The following is a 24544-nucleotide window of genomic DNA, read 5'->3' on the forward strand; positions in this document are numbered from 1 at the left end:
AACAAATGTCATCATGTGCTGCCCTCTGGTGGGAGTCAATATAAAATACAGCTTAGACTGAATAAAAGGCTTCATGAAAACCCCTCACCAGCATTATTTAAGTTTCTTACCTCTCCTTAACTGTATCTTTTATTAGTTTACCTGTATTTTTCATAATCTTAATGTGATACAAAATACATTTCAGGCATTTAAGTTAATAGATCTTTATTTGATATCATATCTTATGCGTTTTTTCATTCAAAATGCATGATGACAGAAAAGGAGACAGAAAATGGGCATAATGGGATATAAATATACAAAGAGAGGCATAATCTTTACAATCAGTAACATTACATGAAGGCTTAAGCTAACCGTATGGACATGGGGCACAGCACTTTGGATTACTGAAACAATTTCCACCAAAAGTCACATTGGTCACAGGCAACATGGGAGTTAACACTTAACTTCATGCAACTGCCCGACATTCAAGCTGTGCCTTCACCATCCACAAACAATAAAAAAGTTTTATTTACGTTATTTACGTTTTCTTCCCTCCCCTTTGGCAATGCTAAATATACAAAACACAGCCCCTGATGTAACTGCAAATATGGAAACCCCAAAATACAGACAGCATAAACCAAGTCTATCCAGTGTCACTGTGAAATACACGACGAGTACCATGCCACAGATCAAATAACTCCTGACTGGTCCATGATTAAAAAAAAGAGAAGCACAGTAGTACAGTCAAGTACGAGATGACAGAATAGGCCACGTTGGTCAGAACTGAAACCTACTACTTTGGCTACTTCAAGTATCCGATTACATTTCAAACCCCATCTAAAAATCAACAGCTTCCAGAATTCACAGTCACAAATATTTCAAATGATTTCAAATCGGCACAAACTCTGATAAGGAATATAGTGAACGTGCTGATTACCATGAGTTTTTCCAGAAGTGCACGGAAGTCAAGATGCTAGTGCAATAGTACGGTAATTGAAAACAACACTGATTTTCAACATAATGTAATAAATAACAGAAGAGACAAGAAGAGAGGAAACAAGAAGCCAAACATCGAATAATCAGCAGAAATAATGATCCACATTCATCAGTGGTGAACATTATTAACAAAGGCACAAACTCATGCACACACCATGTACCTGCTGCTAAATGCACATGCTTAGGCACACCTGTTTAGTATGGGATCTGATTTTGGTAATACTGGATCATGTCGTAGGTTCTACTCCTGTAAGACAGAAAAGAGCAATCGCACAAACGTGAATATTACTCTCAGAAAACCAAAATAAACAATGATATAAAAGGAAGATGTATAAACTCTGCTGACCTGTTGCTGAGGAAGCAGTTCTGAATGACTTTGATGATGAAGGAAGCTGCATCTTTCTCACTCAGACCAGGGTTGAATCGCTGCCTAGATGGTGGCAAAAGAGATGGTGAGCAAAAACAAGAGACATTCAAACAGCTCAGTCACATTCACATTGTCCCACGCATGCACACACATCCAAAGGCCTGACTCACTTGAGCAATTTGATGGTCTGTCCTCTGAAGCAGGGAAGTCCAGTGTCCAGCATGAGGTTAACTAAGGAGACGACTCCATCCATGTAGGGTCTGATTCACCAGAGGAACTTTTATCAATGCTTGTTGTCTTTGATGTACTGTGATCATTTGCTACAGCACTTTCACATACTCACCTGACAGCCAGGTAGCCTCTCACACACATCTCCATGAACCACTTGAAGGGCGTCGCCTCCATCTTGCCACCCATGATCATCACCATCTCATCGGTTAGTTTAATATCCGGCTCCCAGCCGAGGTTTCCGCCGGGAGAACTTTCAAACATGAACCCAAAGTCTGGAGTCACACAAACACAATCACTTAGGATTTTATTTGAATGCTCCCGTGTCCAGTTAAAGAGGGACACCAGAATCTTTTTATTATTTCATCATTCTATTAAGGAGTCATGTGAATCGGCCTTTTGGGATGATGAGAACAACACAAACAAAATAAAGTGTGGTGCAGCCCTACATTACAACCAGGGCCACACATACACACAACTTCAGTGCATGCACACAATACACACCGATATGAATGAGGTGGCCCTGGCTATCCAGCATAATGTTGCCATTGTGTCTGTCTTTTATCTGCAGCAGGAACAGAAGTAGGCTGTAAGCTGCCATACTGCGGATGAAGTTGTACCGTGCCTGAAAGAGTATCAGAATAGGAACATCAGATTTAATTTATAAAATACAATATGTGAACACTGAGAAATAAGGAATCAATTTACAGGTATAAAGGACTGATGACGGGAAAGTCTTTCTCAAGGGTGTGAGATTTGGGGTTTACCTTTTGGAAAGCTAGCGTGGATTCATCTCCATACTGGTTCCTGAAATAGTCGTACATGCCGAAGTCTGTCTGTCGGCCCAGCTGATCACGAGACTTGCAATCTGGGATGCACTCGATCACTCCACACTGTGGTGGAACATTAAAAACAGGAAGAATGAGAAGTGGCTTGAGTTCCTGGGAAAGTTGTATCATCATAGTGGAACCTGTAGCATAGACCTCTATACTATAGAGGACGACAGAAGAGGTTTTATATGAACTCACTCCCGGGGCTGTGGCCACCACTCTGTAAGGAAACACGTAGAGGTCCAGGCCCACCAGCTGGAAGATGTTCTTAAACAGACTGATGATCTGAAGAGCCAGCATGTCCTGCCAACACAAACCACAAGATGGTAATAAAAGGAAATTCTAGCTTAAATACTTGAGCCACTTTTAGATATCATGAAATTAATGTGTGATGGTATTGTGATGGGTAAAAGGTGTGAAATGGAGACCTGTCTGCAGTCGTCTCCCACTTTAAAGATGGCTGCCTGCCAGCAAATTCTCTTGGCCTCTTCCTCACTCTTAGTGTCATCCACAGAATCGGAGCGACACAGCAGACCTGAGGGGAAGATGTCATGATTTGTCCGTGCACAGTTTGAGAAGTAGCTACAGTTGGTTTCTTTAACAGTGACTTTACCTTCTTTTTCCAGCTCACTGACTCCACACCTCCTGACTTTGAATTTGGCCAGGTACGGAGCTTTGGCAGCACTAAACAGTGACACGAGCAGATAGAAGAGGTTCAGTGAAGCTGTTTGTGAATCTGGGGACTGTTATGAACATTATAGTAGTTGATTTTGAGGCCCACCTCTGCATGGGGGTCCCAGACTTGTAGTCTATATCCAAAACTATGGCCTCAGGATTACTGGGAAGATAACAGCCCGGCTGGACTTTGATTTGTGACATGGCTTCCAGGCAAGCTCTCTTCCTCTCCTCCCCTTTGGGAAAAGGTCTGATAAAGACAAACAAAGACCACATGAACACAGAGTTTCCACACATCCATGAATATAATGCATGGTTATCTCACTGAATGACTCCAGACCACAAGTGACAGTCAGGCTCTGCTGTTATTCACAGAGGTAACTCATCGGGGTGCAAGGTAATTGAGATTGGAGGCAAGGGGACAGTAGAGGTTTCTCCCCTGACATGTTACAATTAGAGCTGTAATGAGGGCAGGGGGGAATTTTGTCAGCCTCTAGTGAGCTGACAAACCACTCTCTGTACGAGCCAGCAATAATGGGAGCTATCAGAAAATGACTCATCAGCTGCGGAGTGTACACACTGGTGGACAGGCAATCAGGGGAAGCGGGAACACAGCACACAACGTCTTCCAGACCAGTGCATAATCAGAGAGACAGTACGGCAACTAATGGGCTAATAAATGAACAACAATGGGATTGTGGGAGCAGATCAAGGTGGTGCGAGGCAGGTGAATAACAAAACATGTAGGCTCAAGGGTAAACTGATTATCACTTCATTAACATCTTAAAGATTAACCAGAGTGTAGTGTTTCTCTAAATAAAAAAGTGGTACAACTCTTGAGGCCTTTTGACAACGTTTGGTGGGGCCATCATTTTTTCATTGTATTATTTTGCATCTTAAGTGAATATTAAGAGATACAGACAGAAAAAAAACAGAAAAATGGCCCCTCACAGATGTTGAATGCACTACCTGTAAGCTTTGATAAAATTAAACATTGTGAGACAGATTTTTTTACATTCTTGTTGGGCTTTTGCAGAGGTATGAGCTCGATTGATTCTAGTTTAGATGTTTCAGTGATCACTTGGTTGGAGTGAAGATGCTGTGAATGTATCGTATATGTGGTCATGATAGATAGTAATAAAAAAGTGTATTGATTATCTAAAACATTCTCAACACCACGGTTACTTAAAAAATTAAAAGTGTGTTCATACTTGATAATTGCTGACACGTTGGTGATCTTATTGAAGAAGTCAAACTCTCGCTGGTAGAAATCTTTGGCTGGACCAGACAGCGAGCCTGTGATCTCCTCCACCATCTGTTCCAACAGCTCCCCGATGTCAGCTGTAGGGAGGGAGATCAGAGTTTTGTACATTTTTATGTTCACGTTCAGCAAGAGATACATATGGAAACAGAGAAATCTTACGATCTTTTTGGTTTCCTTCCTCATCCAGGTATATGTTGGTTTTCATGTTCCAGATGAACTGGTGAGCCAGTAGCTGAGACTTCTGAGCGGCCCACAGGATGTACTCTCTCACATAGCCCATCTACACCAGGATGTCAGGGGAAAGACAGATGGAAGAGGCTGTAATGATTTGATGATCTGATGATATGTGAGCTTTAAATTCTGTTAATGACTGAGAAATCAGTTATTTTACCTTGTCGTAACGAAGTGCTTGGACGATTTGAGGAATGTAAAATAAAATGGCATCCTAGAAACAGTGGGAAAAAAAAAAAAAATATATATATATATATATATATATATATAAATAAATAAATACCAGTGAAAGTGAAATATCCCTGTATATACTTTGATTATTTCTAGAGCTCATCAGTCACAGTTTTATCAGATTTTTCTTAGTGCTGTGTGAAGAACTGATATAATTTGTCAAACTTGTGTTCGATGTGTTCATACAGGGGGAAAGGAGCGGAGCACTTTGACCCCATACTGGGCGGTGAGGGGGTGAGGAGGGTACATGGAGGAGAAGTAGGAGAGACCAGTCGGGGGATCAGCAGGGGCCCAGGACAGGATATGACTGAGCTCTGGAGAGTCAGCATCGATGGTGTGCCAGGTCACCAGGAACTGATTAAAAAGAAAAGAAAAAGAAAGATGTGAATGTAGAATAATGATTTTTGACATGAGTGCTTGAACATGTTATACCCTGTACAGCATATATCTCAGGAACTGTTATTTCTACATTAAATATGAAAGAAAGTGTGTTACACTGCAGAGGAAGCTTATTACTTTTTAAAGTAACTAGAATAAACAACTATGAGGTGTCAGGGAGGATTATCTGCTAAATCATGTGGCCTTTGGGAAAAGCTATGCTCTGCCTCCCAAGTTCCTTCTTTAGGCAGGTATGAGGCTCATTAGGAGTTCAGTTAAGCAGAACTAAATGATAACGACTAGAGAAAGCTGGATGGAAAAAGATGACTTCATAACATCAAAACACATCGTTTTTTAAGTACCAGTAAATAGCAACTGGGCAGCAAACCATGAAGTGACAAAAGTTTATTTTTCTTCTGTTTAACTGTTGTTACAGAAATGCAGAATAGTGAACTACAAAATTTCTTGGAGAAAATAGTTCATCTTTATAGTCAAATAGAGTCAAACACCTATTGATAAACAAGTATTAACTGTCAAAAGCTGCTAAATCCTCCCTAATCAGAGACAAATGTGAGACTAATTCTCTAGTTCTAGCTTTAGATGGTTGTGACGCCTCAATACTCTGTATATTCAAATGTGAAATTAGGCCCTGAAAGAGTTCACAAACAGATCTTTAAATTTCATATACAAATAAAAAAGGAAGAGTGACGGCTGTAGTGAATCACTAATACATGAGCAGAGTTTGGAGTTGTTTAGTGAGAGACCTCACCTTGACTGCTTCAGGAACATCACACACAGCAGCTGGATCCATCCGCACCAGACGAGTCACCTCCGAGACGATAGCCTCTGTGTTTTTAAATCTGAAACGCAAACGAGAAATTGAAAGGGAGAATATCTTTTCCTTTTTAGATAATTTGCCATAGTTATATAATGAAACTGCATGTTTGTCTGATGTGTATGTGTAAAATTGGTTCTTCAGCGGTCCACATTGCACTTATCTTCATTCAACAACACTGAAGTTACCGACCTCTAAATAATCCAGGGGCTGCGTAGCTGGTGTCACATTTGCAAACCTGAATTCTTTAAGATACTTTTATCGTAATTAGTCATATTTTCAAATTTGTCAGACAGAATTTATGTGACGTTGATAAAATATAGTGCATATTTATCCTGTGTGTACCGAGCAGGCAGCTGCAGAGCGAGGTAAGGTGCAATGCTCCACGCCAGGTTCACGTTGTCCTTCCACTGTTTCTCTGTGAGACTGATGTATTTAGATCTCCAGTTAGCAATGCTGGTCTCCACCGACTGTTCAGTAGCAATAGCGAGCTCCTGAGTGGATAGCGGGTTGTACCATGTTGTCAGTCGCTCGATCTCGCTGGCCTAGAGAGAAACATGGTTAAACTAAGACACAATTCAATTTTGGTAACATGCTCTAAAAGTACAACTAGAACAATGATCTGGCCAAGACTTATCTTACTTAAAGCCACTGTACGCAGGAAATGAACGTGTCTAGCACTGGCTAATTCTACTGCAGCAGAAAGTAAAGAAGGCTGTTATCCAAATCCCCAATTAATGGAGTACAACACAACACCAGCACAAGTACACAGTATTTGTGAACATTAAGAATTGAAAAGATGTATATACCAGTAGAGCTAGTAGTAGAGTCCTGCGTTTCATATAGTATTTGTGCAGCTGCGAGCCTCTGTTGCTTTTTTTGGAAAGCCCTGAAACAGTACAGGAGCAATACGTGTATCAGCAGCACATCTCAACAGTGGATATTTTTATTTTTAAACAATATTTCTACATTGAAAAGAAGCAAGTGGAGGTTTAGTTTCACTTTCTTTGAAACATGTCATGGGTTACAGCACAGAAAGTTTAAACTACTCTGTATTTACCAGATTTTTTGGATATGGTGGACATCCCAGAGGACAGAGGGTAGGTGTTGATCCATCCCTGAGCCACCTGCTGCCTCTGGCCCACCGCTGCATCGAGACTGCTCCGGCTATCTGTCACTGCCACCACAGAGAGGCTGTTCACAGACATGTCTTGAGGATCTATTAAAAGAAAAATGGTATTTATTCATTCTTTTTACATTTATTTAAAATATTTAAAAAACCCAGATGCCATGTTCACAAGTTTGGTTCTAAGTAAGTCATAGCAGGAAAACCAGCTTTTTTCTTGACACAGATTTCTGAGGATTGAATTTGTATGAAAGAATATTGTTGCCCCCTCCATAAGTCTTTATGTGTAACCACTAAACCGCCCACATGGGTGCAGAAAAAGGACAGTGTAATAAATTCTAAACATATCCTCACAAATTAGATATTAACAGCCTCATTTAACATTAGAATACTGTGAATTATTAGTCTGCTCATTTATTTTTCAATACTGAAAGTGTAGGTCACAGATTTCTCTCTGCTGTACCTGGAGGAACCAGCTGGTTGGCAGCGAGATACTTTTTGTCAGACTGCAGGCTGGCGTAGAACTTGATCATTATACTGATGTCTTCTCTCAGCCTCTTATCTGTCTGAGTGGGAAACTTGGGAATGACACTACACAAAGAAAGAGACGGTGAAGACGAGAGAGAGAGAGAGATTTAAATCACACTAAAATAGAGTTCCCTTTTTTGCCAACTAAACAGATTTGAGTTTTTTTCTACCTGAAATAGTCAAAAGCTGTGGAATAGATCTTCTCTCGAAGCACATTTCTGATGGTGGCATTCGTCACAACATCAGCATGCAGAAGAGTCAGTCCTAGTGTCAGTAGTCTGAAATAAAATAAAGTGATGACACACTTAAACATTGCAGAATTTATTTTTACATCAGTGGAGAGACACGCTACCTGAATCTTGGTCCAATGGCAGCAACATGTCGGTTCAGACTGCTTTTGGGTCCTCCGACAGTCAGAGACAGAGATCTCTGCAAAATAGCAGTGAAAATCTCCACTTGGTCCGCACTGCTGTACTTAGCTATCTCAAACCTCTGCACCACAAACTAGAGAGAGAGAGTAGAAAAGAGGGATTAAAGATGTAACAGTTTCCAGTTGATGGCCTTTAAAATAATTAGTTCAAGTCCATTTTATGAAAAATATATAAAAATTATGTATTTCTGTATATTTTACTGAGATATAGTTGTGAGAAGTTTATATAAACTGTGACAGCAACATAAGTTGGCAATAGAGAGGACAATAAAATAACAAAGCAGCAGTTTAGTTCTCAGTGTCGCTGACCTCTATCCAGAGAAAGTGAGGGATGACGTCAGGTGCACAGGGGGCAGGTTGACTCTCCTCTGAAACAGCCAGAGGGCCGGCTTCTACCTTAGCCTCTGAAAACAAACCCATCTTCAACTCTACTGTCATCTGCCAAGCTCCTGCCATCTCACGCATGAACTAGGCAGAGGGAAAGAAGGAGATAAGAACTAATCTATTCTAAAATATCGAACCAAGACACACTTCAATTAAGAAAGAGTTCATATGAGTTTATGAAAAATTATAAATATACATACTGGCACTTCCACCCCATTGTGTGCAGCCAGGAGCCATTCCCAGCAGGCAATCGCAGTTTCCATCCCATGCTCTGTGAACATCTTCAGAGGAGACCAACACAGATGGTGAAGGAGCTGAGGGTCACAGTCTGGAAGAAAAATGTTGTTATCATAACTGAAATATTACCAAAAAAACTGCCACTACTGCCGCTGAGAGAGATTCAAGTTAAATGAGGCAGAGCTGCTCACTTTTGGTAGTTATAAGCAGGGCAGCCATCTTGAACATGGTCTGGGTGAAAGCCTCTGGGTCTTTTCTGTCCAAAGCACTGGTCATCTGAAGGATCATTAGTTTGTTGAGGTCTGACTGACTGTGAGTCGCCTCTGAGAACTGGATCATACCGGCCACCTACACCGCATATAAACACCAGTATGAATCCCGTAAACAGAAAGTCCAGGAAAGTCAAGTCATCTTAATATTTGTAAAATGAAGTCACCTCTCCTGTGTAACGGTTGCGCAGGTTGAGTGATGCCATGAAGTTGGAGTAGTCCTTCTTCACACAAGCTGGACGCTCTGTCAGCTGGGTGGTCTGATACAAAACACAGTTTAGGAGCCATTTAGGGCCAACTAGTCACGACGAGGAGAGTAAGATACGTAGCTGTGCTGTAACACGTCTGGATATACTGGAAGTTATCATGTCTGAGCCCTGAGTCTATATTAAATGTTCAGACCAACCTGAGGGAAAGCAGCCTACGGTTGGCCACATGGTGGAGGACAGCCCCAGCACAACCAGTTAGCCAAATGGGCAAAGAGCCAACCAACCCACCCGTCCAATGCAGGTAAGTAACCAGGTAACCAGCAAATCCGTAAACCAGCCAAGCAACCAGGTAGGTAGTTCGGTGCATTTTAATAAAGACAAAATACAACAAATGAAGCAAATGAAAAGACAGATATAGCAGAATGCGAGCCCAAGAACACATACGAAATGCATAGCAAGCAAAACAATGTCACACAGACTTGTTATCATGCACACATGGACGTACAGTACTGTAAACAACTAGATAAAACACCCCCAGTGTTTACAGTGCCACACAATAAGCACATATGTGCATGACAGATACAAGACACATCTGGTCAGAGCTGACAAAACTGCAAAGGCTTTGACAAAGCAGCTAAAAAGCACATTTACTATGTTTACAAGCCATTAATGTTGGACAAATATTAATAAGCATCAAATTACCAACCTACCAATTGCCTCACGCTAAGTTTAAAGTTTGCTTTATGTTTCAAGTACCTTCACTGCTCTGATAAATTTAGGATTTCCCTTGCTACAAAAATAAAAACAAAACAAAGAAATCTTAACAAGTGTTTCTAATAATTCAGCGTTGTTAGTAGTACTAGAGTCTTATCGTGTGATTAAAATGTGACTAGTAGTAGGATTAAAACAATTAATTCTGACCTCACCATTAATTTGGAACATGTCATTTGTTTTTTTCCGAATCTGAGGTAAATCTGACATTTACGAGACAATACCTGAGGTGACCTGAAAGGGCTCATGCACTTGGTATGCATGTGTGTCGGTGACTCACCCCTAGTGTAGTGCTCTGTCTGTTGTAGCCTGCAAAGTGCAGAATGCTCTCTGTGGCCATGGCGAGCCCAGTGTGCTGCGACAGCCCAGACACCCAGTTCTGATGCTTGTTCAGGTACTCCTGCATTACACATAACATTCAGGAAGAGATAGAGGGAAAACAATAATAAATCAAATATCATGTGTAAAGTCAAATATACAAATATTTCCCTTAAATCAAATTATATAGTTTATACTATAGAATCTATAGTATAAACTAGTTTCTGAATTGTGTGAAAAATGATCATAAGGAAATAATAGCTACAATCAAATGTGTTTCTTTAATGATATCTGTTTCAGGCATCTCTTTTACATGAAGGTAAGAAAACTGACCTGTAGGTGGGACTTTGTGACTGAAGGGGCCCATTTCATCGCCTCTTTCAGGATCTCACCACAGCGTGCAGCAAAGTCCTTTACTATACTCTGAGAGGAGATAACAAACCATTATATACGATACAGCATTACTGAATGAAGTAGACGAGAGCTGATGGATACTAAATTGAATGAAATGCATCCTTGCACCCAATTATTTAATTAAATAAATTAATTGATGATTACCATCAAATATCTGCTACACAGTTTAATTCAAATCTCACATTCTAATTTAATTGACAAATCAATTCCACTCAGTGATTAAAAATATTCAGACTACACATGAACAAGATCACTACTGTGTTTACAACCAAGACTGTGCTGTCCTCTGGTGGACATATATGTAATAACAACCGCATCTCACCTCTCGGGCTTCATATGTGTCAGGTACAGTGATCCTGTAGGGGGTGTCTGGAATGTCGTAGTATGGCTGGTCCTTGTGGATGTCCTGAATAGACGAAAATGAGAAAACCTGCTTTTATTTAACTGCTAAACACAGTGAGACATTTATGACAACTGATGGGTTGAACATCCTGGCACCACACGTTGGCGCTCCCCGGATACTTACAGCGCTTAATGACAGAGACAGTGTCTGCAAAATATCCAACATGGTCTTTAACACACGACCACTCCACAGCAGATGCGGGAATCTGGTTGAGGTAGAAGGATATAAAAAATATGGGTGTTAGATAATGAAAAATAATGGAAGCTGATAAGGTGAGTGATGGATTACAACTCACGTTTCAGCCAATCCAGAGAGGTATTTGTCTGCCACTCTGCGGATCCTCTTGTGGGTGTGGTTAAAGTTGATCAACAAGAATTGAGCGTGTCGCTCTAATTCCTCCTCATGCTCTTTGGTCTTTGGCTACAAACATGATAAATAAACATTGTCTCTTAATTCAGTCATAATTTAGCACAAATGTGATCAGTTAAATGTCCAGAGAAACCATGTGACCTACCTTCTCAGCCATCATCTGGAGGAAGACGTCAAATACCTTATCACCAACACAAATAATGCACTGCATCATGCCTGTGAAAATATACAGAAATTTGTATTAGTATGTTTGTTTGAAAAGTGCAATTGGAAGGAAGGAAGAGGCCGATGTTTACAGGCATTAAGTCCTCACCTGATTTGTCTTTCTGAATGGCTTTATCTTCAAAGTATCGAAACATGACCTGGAACCTGTCGGGATCGTTGGATCGCAGCATCCTGAACGAAAGGTAAGAAATGTTCAAGTATATTTAAAAACTAAAGATGTCTTAAAACCTTTATGAACCAGATGAATTACTGCACTTTCTCAGTGTCCATACAGGCTCTGAACATGATTTTAAGACAGACATAAAAATGGTGAACCTGTGCTTTAGGAAATAATGCCAGTAGTATCAAAAAACGAGAAATTGAATGCTGGATTTGAAAGCACCATGGAGCTGACCTCATGTATTCTAATCTGTAGACTGAGAGCAGGTACGTGGACATGGCAAAGTCGAGCTTGTTGATGAGGGCAGATCCTTCAGGAGTTGGGTCGAGAAGATTGCTGATGGTTGTCCGCAGATCGCTCAATTCAGCCTGGAGGACAAGGATTGACAAGTGACCAGGTTTAGTGTTTTAAGGACACTTTACACGACCTTAATGCCTAAAAATTCATTTTGATTGAACACTGTACCGGTGTTACTGTGTCATTCTTCAGAGCCGAGTTGTACTGCAGTTCGGAGCGAAGAGGTTCTCCACTGGGGAAGGTGAGAAGAGGAGACTTGGTGGCAATCTCACACACACCCTCATACCACTCCTCTGGCCAAAGCCCTGGAAAGACATAAATATGTTCAGAATTTGGGAAAATATTACTAGCACTGATGTTGGTATGATTGTAAGCTACTATCTCAGGTTATTTACACCAATGAAGGACCAGTCCTTTATATGTTTGGTTATATTTGGGTTGATAGCGATGATAGAAATATTAAAACATCTTTAATTAACAAAAACAAAATTCAATATAGATAAAATATTTCTATTTGTCCATTTGGCAAGAAATAATTCCCCATAACTACTTTAGGGTACATTGAGATAGGCTGAGCAAACAAGTCTGAGGATCTATGACCCACAAATGAAAGCAGCAGGCCGCTTGATATTTTGAAATCCGGCTCAGGTCACGGCTGAGTTTCAGAACATCGTCAACACTGCCCACTAAACCATGACTCAGGGAATGTTACTTTAAATAACGGCTCCCACTGCAGAACTTTCTTCTCTGTACACAGGCAACACTTCATCCTTTGCTCACCTGATCCTTCAACAGCAAAACCCATGACCACCGAGTACAACCAGAAGTCCCTGAACAGCTTCTGGAGGCGGGGCTTGGCCTCTTTGATTGGCGGAAGTCGTCTGGTTAACTGAGAGTTTGACAAAAACAGGGACAGAGGGGAAAAAAAAGGAAAAATCTTCAGTGATTATATTGTTTTATCACACAAATAATCACATTCAGTAAAAATAATTCTAAGAGAAATGTATGTTCTGTTTGGCCAAATTGAAGACATACAAGAACTAGAAACAAACAGCGGAAAAGCATAACTTACCAGATTATGAGCTTCTGATATATACTAAATATTCTAAACAGCTGAATTGTGAAGAGTTAAAGGTTTTAGTCTGTCACAGCACTTTTAGGTCTGTTTGATCTGGTCTATTTGTTCAGGAGGAGCCGACATCAAAGTTCACTTTTGTATTCAATTCTTTGCTCTTAGTCCCACAAACAGAAGCAACACAGCACTTAGCGCCAGCACACAGCAACGGTAAGACTATTACTTATTATTCAGGAAGCTTCAAGTCAAAATCTTTTGCATTTTTACCCAGTGAAGAGGTTAATTAATTTCTACAGATGTATTGAAAATGTAATTTCATAAATTCTACCAAATGCTGATCAGACAATTAACCAAGTTATGTTAAATGTCCATTGGCTCTGCTTCAGCCCTCAGGATGTGGGTCATCACTGTCATCTCAGCGGCCTGTCTGTTGGTCAGTCCTTCCCTGGCTGGAGTCAAAGACCTCAGCAGTCACTTCACTGAACTGCAGCCGGACCCCAGAGGCTTTGAACCAGACGGGGCAGTGAATATAGAGGCCATTCCCTTGGAGTTCCACAAAGAAAACACGGTCACGAATGACCTTGTGTTTGATGGTTTTGAGGATGAGGATTATATTGATTTTGATAAGATCCTGGCAGCAGGCAGTGATGACTACATGTACGTTGAACAGGTTTTTACTTCTGTGAGGTTACATCACAAATTTAATATAGAGAAAAGTAAAACTTTTTTGAAATCAGATTGGATGTAGCCTAAGTGTGAATATCTATTATATTTATATAAGACGCATGTACAGACATAAAAATACTTATGATGCAGCTACTATGTAATATACTAAATAGCAAAACATTTGGTTGAATGGTTGATTGAAGTGTTTATGATGTTCCACAGTGAAGGGGATGAGATAGACGACATTGCCACACCAGCCCCAGACATTGATATTTTTGCTGAACCCTCTGATCCAAAGATTCGTCGTGCCAGACTCCTGCGGCTGTTCCACGGTCGCACTCGCCTTCAACGCCTCAACATCGTCAATGCCCATTTTGGTTTTAATCTCTATCGAAGTCTTCGCAACGATGTAAACCAGAGCGACAACATCCTGCTGGCGCCTGCTGGCATCTCTATCGCCATGGGGATGATGTCTTTAGGGGCAGGACCGGGAACTCACGATCAGATCTACAAAGCTCTGGGATTTGCAGAGTTTGTAAATGCTAGCCACCACTACAACAACACAACAGTGCACAAGCTCTTCAGGAAGCTTACACACAGGCTCTTCAGGAGGAACTTTGGTTATACGCTACGCTCAGTGAACGATGTCTACATGAAGAAGGATATCCAAATCAAAGATACTTTCCGTGCAGAAACAAAAGCTTTTTATTTTGCAGAGCCACAGTCAGTGGATTTCAGGGACCCTGCGTTTCTGGACAAGGCCAACCGCCGCATCCAAAAGTTGACCAAAGGGCTGATCAGGGAACCACTGAAGAGTGTGGACCCAAATATGGTTCTAATGCTGCTCAACTACCTGTACTTCAAAGGTGGGAAACTAAAGACACACTGTTCTGCACCTACTCTTAAATTATGTGCAGGATTTCAGTGTTGCAGAAATACAATTTCAGCACATCTGTCACAAAGTAATCATATGACTCTTTGTGTGCGTAAACAGGTACATGGGAACAGAAATTCCCCAAAGAAAGGACTCACTATCGTAACTTTAGAGTCAACGAAAAGACAAATGTACGTGTGCCAATGATGACCAACAAGGGGAACTATCTGGCTGCTGCTGACCACGAGCTGGAGTGTGACATCCTTCAAGTGAGTGGCCTCACGTTGATTTGAAGTATTAACCTAAATATACTGATCCACAAACAAGTCCAGTGAGCTGCATAATAACAATTGTCTTATTTTCAGCTCCCATACACAGGAGCCATCAGCATGCTCATTGCTTTGCCTCAAAAGATCACTGGCATGAGGACGTTGGAGCAGGAGATCTCCCCCACCGTTGTCAGAAAGTGGCTCAACAACATGACAAACAGGTCAGCAGCTGGTCTTTCAGTTAACTAATGAATAGTTGAGGACGAACACTGTTAGTATAAGATTACAAAAACCATTAAGACTAAATTTAAGAGCCATACAATGAGGAACGTTTTCTCCCTGCAGAACTCGTGAGGTCGTGTTACCTCGCTTCAAACTGGAGCAGAACTATGACTTGATTGTGAATTTGAAGGAGATGGGCCTCACTGACTTGTTCCAGGAGAGTGGAGATTTCACTGGAATGACCTCTGAAAAGGTCGCCATGAACTGGGTGAGTAGGATGAAATCAATTATGATTTTACTGACGAATAACCTGGACACTTATCAAGTGCGATCACTACCAACTTCTATTTCAAAATGCTTCTGCCCTCCCTCTGCAGCTGAAACACCAAGGAACCATCACTGTGAATGAGGAGGGGACAGAAGCTGCTGCTCTGACCCAGGTTGGCTTCATGCCCCTCTCCTCTCAGATCCGCTTCACTGTGGATCATCCCTTCCTCTTCCTGATCTACGAGCACCGCACAGATTGCCTCGTGTTCATGGGCCGGGTGGTCAATCCCTCACTGAGCTAAATATAAACAAACCGCTACACAAATCATTACAAAATTACACCTTTGTTTAAAACTTCCAACAAAGTTTAATGAACCTCAGAAATATAACTCATTATAAAAGCTGAGGTTTTGTTTTTATTAGCACATTTTTTTCAATTGGTATAATATGTGAAATTCAACAGGTAATGAGTCTTTATGTGTAGTTTGTCTCTCTTTATCTTTTAAACTTATTCTTTCATGTTTGTCAGAATGACTCAATAACGCCTGTTATCTGCCTTCAAGTGTTATCTCTTAGTCAAGGAATGTGTTCAACTCACTGTCATTATCCTCATGCTGAACTGTAATATGTGCAGAAAGACCCTGAATATTAGCATCAACAAAGGAGATAAAATAAAACAGAACACGATCATACAAGGGACAAGAATTTCTGTGGACATGACATTATTATTTTTTACAAAGGGAGTCCTTAAATAAAGAAAAACATACCTAATTCAACCTTAATACACTTAATGTGTCAACTAATGAAAAATGACTATGAATTGCAAATGTTTGTAGGGGTGTTATTAGATATCTTATAACTCAATAAAATGTATCTCTTGGGAAAAGAATAGACTTTAGAAAGTCCACAGACTTCTAAAAAAATCAGTAATAAACTGATGACACAGATATTTGAACTGCAGCTAACAGGGTAAATATTTGTTCATGGAGTTAAAAGGTAACTAACAGCTTGGATTCATCTGTAAGAAATGTGCGGGGGAACTGTCTCATTACTCACCACAGCAATCACTGGGATAAGGACTCCAAGATTTCCAGCACTGCTTGATGCCTGTGGGAGATCATTACCAATGTCAACATTCAATCAACAATGCCGTTATCAGTTTACAGTGGCGTTTAGTTATTTGTGTATGTAAGCACGTACCTTCAGAGCTGGTCCCTTGTCTGAGGCCCTCTCACTGGCTCTCTTTCCCTCCAGGCCCAGTTGGACAAATAGCTCTAAAAGGTTCACCATTAGCTCGTCCACCAGCTGCTCCCCCTGCAGGTTGGCTGCAATGTTGGCCAGAGCATTGATCACAGCCAGAGAACAGTGCCTGGGAGGAAAAAGATATTAACAGTTATTTCCTGTGCTGACATGAATGTACAGGAACAACAAGAAGTACTTACTGCAGGTGTTTCTAACAGAAGACAATACTGTAATGCAAACAAGGGAACTAAACTATTAGAGTCAAGTACAGCGAAAAATTGGTAGCAGTGAGCCAAGAGACAAACTTTTGAAGCTAAAGCAGTCACCTAAATGGTGAACAGGACAGGAGCGGATACTGACCTGTAGCCCTGATCTCTGTCTTTGGTAGCTGAGTAAACAACTGAACTGGCCTTCACGCTGATCTGCTGGAACAGGTTCCACACCTCCTGATAGATGTATTGCTACAAGATAGACAAATGAAAATAGTAGAAATAAGAACCAATACAATGCTTAATGTTTATTTACTATATACAATATTTAAAATCAAAAATGATGAGGAATAACATGAGAAAATATGCAAGATCTGAACAAGGCATTTTGTAAGTGATCTGTATCTGTTACATAAGGTCAGATCCATTTCCAGCCCTTAATTGCAGCCTTTCACACTCACACACACACACACACTGGCTGTCAAAACAACCCATTACTGTTCAATGATGTGTCAACTGGAACACTGGAACCTATTCTTAATACAGTGTACTGAGCAAGAAAACAACTGCTTACAATAATTACAACATGTCAGCCGATCTGGCTTAAGTTTTAATTTGCTTCTATTTAAGCAACAGTAATATATCAGTCCAACCACAGATGTTTTAAACAATCTCCCCAGACACATCAAATAAATTTATATTTCTTCTGCAACTAAACTAATAGTTTATTCTTCTTAATGGTCATCTAGTAGTTATATACTTCCCTCACATCCCATTTCAACCATCAATATGTAAAAGAACAGAGGCAATGTGCTCTAGAAATGTGACATCATAGTTCTTACATTTCCTGTGATGACCATACAGCCGAGCTGGTCAATGATGAGCACATCCAGCTGTGATGGAGGCTGGCAGAACTTCTGTTGGAGGATTTGCAGGATGTACTCCATGACTTTAGGAGTGTCTCTCAGAGCCACCGCAATGTGGCCCAATGCTCGAATGGTGTGATCTGGGATAAGATGAGCGTCCCTGGCAAAAATACAAGTTTTATTTTTAGTGTAGCTGCTCATCAGTTTCTAGAGCCAGAAACTATTCTTGGCAACAAAACAGCATAAAAATATGTTTTTTTAAGTATAAATGTTGCTCACTTGTCATTTTCTTGTGAAATGTACAGACGATTGGACAGACTGGCTAGAAAGGCCTCTGCTATCACTTGGTCCATTGTCAGTCCAGCTTTCAGACATCTGAGAGAGATAATAAAAGATGAACATTTTAAGTTTAAATAAAAATACCTGAGATTCTTTCATTACAGCTGTGCCAGGTGTTTGTGTCTGACCTGCAGATGTTATCGATGGAAATGTCTCTGAGCTGCTCATACATAGACGGCTGGTCTTTCCTGTTTGCCAGAATGTTGAAGGTGGACTGAGAATGCTCATTGGTCACGTTTATCCTAATTTCTCCAGTGCCTTTAGTAGAGTAAAAACAACACACAGACAGAGACAGAAACATCAACACATGACAGAATTCAAAACAAGCATTTGGAAATATATAACAATTAAAAACCACTCTATAAAATATGATCCTGGATAGAAAGAGGGTAAATGTAGAAGTAAATCTAAAGAGAGTGTCATCTTTTATAATTTAACTGATTAGCAGCTGATCTATGAAAAGGCAGAACACTGTGTAGGGTGGCACAAAAAAAATCGTTCAACTGAATTGTGTTTCCAATTGTCTGTATCTGCAGCTTCTCATCAATAAACACTCTGCTCAGATCAATAATGGATGAGAGCCGGACGTAACAATGTCATGTCGTTGATGAATATTTGTTACTGCGGCATCAGCCACAGCATATAGTTCCATTTACTGTTGGCTTTCATCATCTGTGCTGCTCTTGATTGTGAAATCATTATAATTTTTAGGAAAAAATGTGCTTCCTATGTATGTGTGGGAAATATGTACATATTAATATTAAATGTCTAAGATTCAGCCACTCTATAGCCAGTTTCACACTAAATCATGTTTTTGGTGATGCCAACACTGTAAACAGGACAATCTAATATCTTCAAAGTCTCTAATATGAGTCATCATAGAGCTGTTCAATCTCAGTCCAGTGATAGATTTGAGGTCATCTGTACCTGAGCTGTACTGGCTGTGATACTTGTAGAGTTTTATAAGAACAGGGGAAGGAACCACCAGGAAATCTCTGAGAGAGGTTGTGGCAGAGTGAGCAACAACTGGAAACCTCTCACACAGACGACCCAGGCCCTAAGACAGAGGAGAACATGAAAAACTAAAACTTAAAAAACAGAGCACAGTTATTAGCTTCAAAATACAGACATCAAACATTGTAACATTGAAGTATCTTATATCCCGGGAAACTTTCCTGAAATATCTCTCTATCTTGTATTCTACCTGTAGGCAGCAGATGAGCAGGGGCATATGAGCGATGATGACTTTACTGGAGGTTTTTGACTGTAGTTTCTCGGACAGTTTGGTGCACAAATTCTCTGCACCTGAAAAAAAAAGAGACCAAAAAGGAAAGATGACATAAGCTGTACAAATAAACACATCCAGTATTCATCTGATTACAACATCTGAAAACACTGCTCTCTTCACTCTGTGCTCCAGTTAATCACCTTGCTCATCTTTGACGGCCCACACCATTAGGTCCACGCATGCAGCGTTGGCTTGGCAACGAAGCTTGAGGGGGCTCTGTTCTCCCGGCAACCCCCCCGTGTCATGAAGTACCCGTTGCAGCTCCGATTGACTGCTGCTAAACTGCTCCAGTACAAAGTCGTGCACTTCACGTACAAAAGCTGACTGCAAGGCTGAGAAATATGACAACACTATGAATATTTGACAAAATACAGCAATTCGAATCAAAAAGTGTTGCTTTAATATTTAATAAATTAGCTCTTTGTGGTGCTTTACCTGTTGTGTAGTAAAGTGTGTCGCGCAGCATTTTGAAGACGCACACATAAAGAGGGTCACTGAAAGTTTTGTAATAGAGGTTGATTCCAGGATTAGACTAAACAAGAGAGACAAAGACGGTTATTAGACTGATAATGACAAAAACTTTGACTTAATGTTTTGTGTACAGATGCTGATGAAACACGATAGTTACCTCTACAACTTCTGTCACAGTCGCATCCAGGGTTTTCAAAAAAGAGTCAGAAACACATTTCTTCACCTGTAAATTGACAACACACACAAAAGTTGGTAAAGTTGCAAAATACACACAAAGAATGGAAGACAATAGAAGCACTATCTGCTATTGCTGTACCACGTCAAGGAGCTGTTGGAGAAGATCAACAGGAACCTCCACCTCGTTTTCTTCTTCCCCCATGAAGAGAGGAGACATTGAAAAACTGGAGCTGACTGTGGAAAAGAAGTAATCAGGGTCCACTACACTGCTGTCTGGGAGGTAGGCGCCTGGAATCAAAGAGATTGTAAAATTAACATGTGTTAATGGATGTCTTCTTCTATGACTGTTGATCATCAGTGCAGATTGTTGACACAAGAGGAAAAGGAAAAAGACTATAAGACATAAGATGACAGCTTACGTTTCAGGTCGGTGACATCTTTCATGCTATCAAAATCAAAGGAAGGTGAACTGGGAATGCCTAATTTCATTCAATCAAGGTTTGGCCTCTAACAGCAGCAAGAAAATGGATGGATGGATTATCACTAACAGCAATATCTGTCAGAGATGAAATACAGCAGTTTTCTCACGCAAGGTAAAAGTACTGAGAACTAAATCTGGATTAGACCAATTGTATATGGAGTTGGCTATAAGGCTTGTTCTGAAACAGTCTCATTGTCATGTTACATAAGGCACACACAGACTTTAGCACCACAGACGAGTCGCTGCCTCAATGATAAGAAAACTGTGTGAGTGCCCATTTAAACTGAAAAGAGAGATCACTTCAAGACAATGGGTTCAACACTAGATGTGTGGTAAGTGTTGCCGGGAAAAAAGGTTCATCCAAATTAAAAATAGCTTCATTGTTTGTATTACTGTAGTATCTACTATGTATGTAGAGGATGTGAAATATATCTGCAGTGTACCACAATTGATATCTTTAATTAAGATGCATACAATTGCAGATACAATGTTATGATATGCAACATAATATGCAAGTTGTTAGACAATCATAAGTTATGGTGAGTTGACAGAATCCAAGTTTATGGACAAACACATATTTAATCAAGGCATCCTGTGTTTCAGGTTTTACCTTCAAAATAATGTGGGCCAGGGGTTGTAGGAGAGCAGGGTGAGTGGCCTCCTGGGTCTGTACACACCTATGAGACAAGACAGTACAGAACGGCCCTTAAACCCACTGACAAAAAATAACAACTTCATGGAAAATGACACACAGCGTGTGAGAAAATAAGAAGATTCACATGTAATTCCTAAAAGCACAAAAACTTGCAACTTGCTCTATCACCACACCTGTGCAGAGGAATCCTGGTTGGTCCCGGTGCGTCTGCGCAGAGTGTCACTCTGGCACACGGTCAGTAGCGAGGATGGGAGGATAGAACGAAAGTCATTGAAGGACCTGCGCCGCACGCCCTCTGTTTCCTCTGTGACGCAGCGGGTCTGCGGGGAATCTTTGGGGAACAGCTTCGACAACAGGGCTTCGTCTGTGTTGCTGTAGCGGCCAAATGCTCGAGCCATGCCGAGCAGACCGGGAACAATGTATCTGCACAGGTAAACTAGAGACGAGAGTATTTATGAAGCTTTGTCATTTTTGAAGGGCTAATGTGTGTCTGTGTGTAAATGTACCTTTGTCATGATTATCAGGTGTTTGGCACATCTCCTGCAGTGCCTGTATAACCTCCATTATTGTGTTCAAGATCTGGTGGAGAAACAGAGCAAATTAACACTTAACTCACATGCACCCAAGTCAATGAATCCCACCAGTTTAAGAAGCTGACCTCATGTCGGGAGTCTGGATCCCTTTGAGCCACATCTGCCAAAAGAGTCACTAGACAGAAGCTGAAGCTTTCTGACACTGGGAGAAGTTCTGAAAAACACAAAAACATACAATTAAATTTCACATAAGTGCGCAGCAAGAAAAATAATCAAACAGCTTCCTCAAAAAACAAAGGCAGTCCATCAGTAAACATTTTAATAAAGAGGATTAACGAATGGAATGGTCAAACAGTTTGGCCAGACATGACAATGGGACAACAATGTTATTTGGCTCTTTACAGGTGGACACTACAGTGCAAAAATGGCAATTTATACATCAATAGAGGGATCAACACAATATCTGTAGTATTGAATAAGGGCAACAAGTAAAAAGAGGCTATTGTCAAACAGAAGACCGAACTGTAAGAGGATTGTTCTCACCCTTTCCTTTCTTTCCCAAGCTCTCTTCGATCCATTGGACTCGTGGTAAACCTCTCAATAGGCTCAGCAAGTACGAAACAAGAATGTCTTTGTGCTGCCAGAGTAAAGCAAACAACAGCAGTTGTTGGCAAAAAAACGCACTTTTGTTTGCCTTACAAGCACAGATAAATCACGAGTATGGTGTTGTTGGGACAAGAAAATATATAGAACATTGCTTTATCGTTGAAAATTGAAGCTACCATCTCAGAATAATCAGAAGGCAGGGAAGCTGCCCCAGCGTGTCTCAGTGTGATGAGGTTAGAGGCTTTCGTTGCGAGCTGCAGGCCTAATCGCCAGCTTAATCAGATTATGGAAATAGAGAGAATAAGATTATCGTGGTGATATGGTGTGTGTGGAGTCCTGTGAGAGGCTGAAACATGGACTGATAGAGCTAATACACTAAGGCTGATCATTTCTAAATGTATTATCCTATAGCATTCCTATGGAATAAAATGTAAAATGTGGAACATCTGGATATTAAATCTACCGTATTATCCAGTCACTGCGAGGATGATAAAACGTAGCCACTGTGACAAATCAACATTTATGTACCGACCACCATCAATCACCTGTAAGCCAGACTCCACCAGAAACACAGCCAGAGCAATAACAGCATCTCTGCGACGCACGTCGAGAGTGAACACACCGCGGACTTCCTGTGGACACATGCATTGCAGCTTCTGGACCTGAAAAGCAGTGATAGAAAAGAGAACATTGTTCATTGTGGCTCCAATACTGAGTTATATTTGCTAAGCACGTTATCAGAAAATTGCTTTTTCCCAAGCATTACACATTGATGTACACTGGCCCATAGTAACGTCAAAGCCAAAAAGTAAATTTGATCATTCATGTGGTCACATACGTCTCAGTCAAAACACAGAGGCAGACACACACACATATATTAAGCAACAGACCTACCACCAATATAAAATGTGCAAACAGTGAGTGCCTCGAGCTGGATATACAATCTAAAAGTTCATCTCAATATACCACATCCAATATTATGTAAACTGTACCTCACACAGCCTCATGCACAATACACAGAGGACTGACGAAAGAGTAGCCTCCAATAAATAACATAATAATATTATAAATACATTGCTAACTTACACTATTAAATTTTACTTTATACTTCATCTATGTCTTCCCCTCCTGGACATCAGTAAAGTAAACTGCACATCGATATCAAGGCAGGAACTATGTGCTATTTTGTTAATAGACACTATAATATCATATAATTGTATCATAAAACAGGTATTCACTGAAAACGTCTGCTCATTCCTACAAAATTTACAATGAAACTGGACATTACATCAAATAATCTGTCTGCTTGTTAAAATAACAACACTCTGTGACAGCGTCTTGATGACTGCATCTTGTTAATAACACCAGAATCACATCTTTGCATTTCCATCACAGCTCCTGTCAAAGACTCAAGTTTCATGTCCACCTGTGAATCCAGCAGCTCAGTGACAGATGTAACGTGTCATCTTCTGTGTGACTCTTCACTTTGTAAACCTGTTTGACTGCAGTGCTGACACACAGACACACACACACACACACACAGACACACACACACACACACACACACACACACACACACACACACACACACACACACACACACAGACAGACACACACACACACTTTCTCCTGCATGTCCTCTTCCTCCTGTCACAGTGAACACACACAGACTCACACAGACTAACACCCTCCTGTCATGTCGCTGATCAAAACACAACCATCGCTGGAGCGGAAGCGCAGCTGCACCCTGAATGAACTGTTGCTCCATGTTAGCTAATTAACAAACATACGTGTTACTGACGCGAACTCGGGTTTTCTCCCGCCTCACCTTCTCGACTGGAGCGGGGCGGTGGGCGGCCAGAGAGCGGGCCAGCGACAGGACTGTGTTGAAGTAGAAGCCCCTGGTTCCACCTCCCATTACCGACATGTTTACCCAAACAACAGACGGAGAGATTCACCGAGAGGAAGAGAGCGAGCGGCTGGCAGCGCCGCAGTACGGCAGCCCGGCAGGGACAAATGTGTTCCCCTGTTAGCGGAGCGGAGCCAGACCCACAGACTGTAAACAGCCTGGAGCCCCACATGAATACTGTTATAACTTTATACTTTATACTGTTATAACTTTATACTTTATACTGTTATAACTTTATACT

At 40.8% G+C, this 24544-nt stretch overlaps 2 protein-coding genes across 3 annotated transcripts; one reads left to right on the plus strand and one right to left on the minus strand.

Annotated features, from left to right (window-relative positions):
• Positions 1–187: 187 nt before the first annotated feature.
• pi4kab (phosphatidylinositol 4-kinase, catalytic, alpha b) lies at positions 188–24401 on the minus strand. 2 transcript variants are annotated; one of them, XM_020099220.2, is made up of 55 exons: positions 24223–24401; positions 22940–23056; positions 22332–22425; positions 21914–22002; positions 21762–21834; positions 21429–21691; positions 21211–21277; positions 20259–20407; positions 20100–20165; positions 19907–20003; positions 19612–19803; positions 19388–19488; positions 19111–19240; positions 18312–18441; positions 18124–18219; positions 17821–18004; positions 17130–17230; positions 16728–16896; positions 16584–16634; positions 12935–13043; positions 12323–12459; positions 12092–12225; positions 11786–11868; positions 11618–11688; positions 11399–11523; positions 11227–11308; positions 11023–11106; positions 10620–10709; positions 10249–10368; positions 9395–9409; positions 9156–9248; positions 8911–9067; positions 8683–8810; positions 8408–8566; positions 8021–8172; positions 7839–7946; positions 7604–7731; positions 7075–7233; positions 6824–6903; positions 6360–6559; positions 5949–6039; positions 4988–5155; positions 4731–4784; positions 4499–4619; positions 4287–4416; positions 3182–3325; positions 3014–3084; positions 2829–2935; positions 2599–2703; positions 2338–2463; positions 2075–2195; positions 1686–1845; positions 1513–1602; positions 1322–1405; positions 188–1222 (listed from the first exon to the last, which is right to left on the minus strand). In XM_020099220.2, the coding sequence occupies exons 1-55, from the start codon at positions 24319–24321 to the stop codon at positions 1171–1173; spliced, it is 6306 nt and encodes a 2101-aa protein (XP_019954779.2). In that variant the 5' UTR covers positions 24322–24401; the 3' UTR covers positions 188–1170. The 2 variants fall into 2 exon arrangements, with proteins under 2 accessions (XP_019954779.2, XP_019954780.2); XM_020099221.2 differs by lacking the exon at positions 9395–9409.
• serpind1 (serpin peptidase inhibitor, clade D (heparin cofactor), member 1) lies at positions 13335–16298 on the plus strand. Its single transcript, XM_020099222.2, has 7 exons — positions 13335–13439; positions 13616–13886; positions 14118–14761; positions 14890–15038; positions 15135–15259; positions 15384–15528; positions 15638–16298. Exons 2-7 carry the CDS (start codon positions 13624–13626, stop codon positions 15827–15829), a joined length of 1518 nt encoding a protein of 505 aa, XP_019954781.1. The 5' UTR covers positions 13335–13439; positions 13616–13623; the 3' UTR covers positions 15830–16298.
• Positions 24402–24544: the final 143 nt, after the last annotated feature.

The sequence above is a fragment of the Paralichthys olivaceus genome, chromosome 4 (genome assembly GCF_024713975.1).
Source record: "Paralichthys olivaceus isolate ysfri-2021 chromosome 4, ASM2471397v2, whole genome shotgun sequence".
NCBI lineage: Eukaryota > Metazoa > Chordata > Actinopteri > Pleuronectiformes > Paralichthyidae > Paralichthys > Paralichthys olivaceus.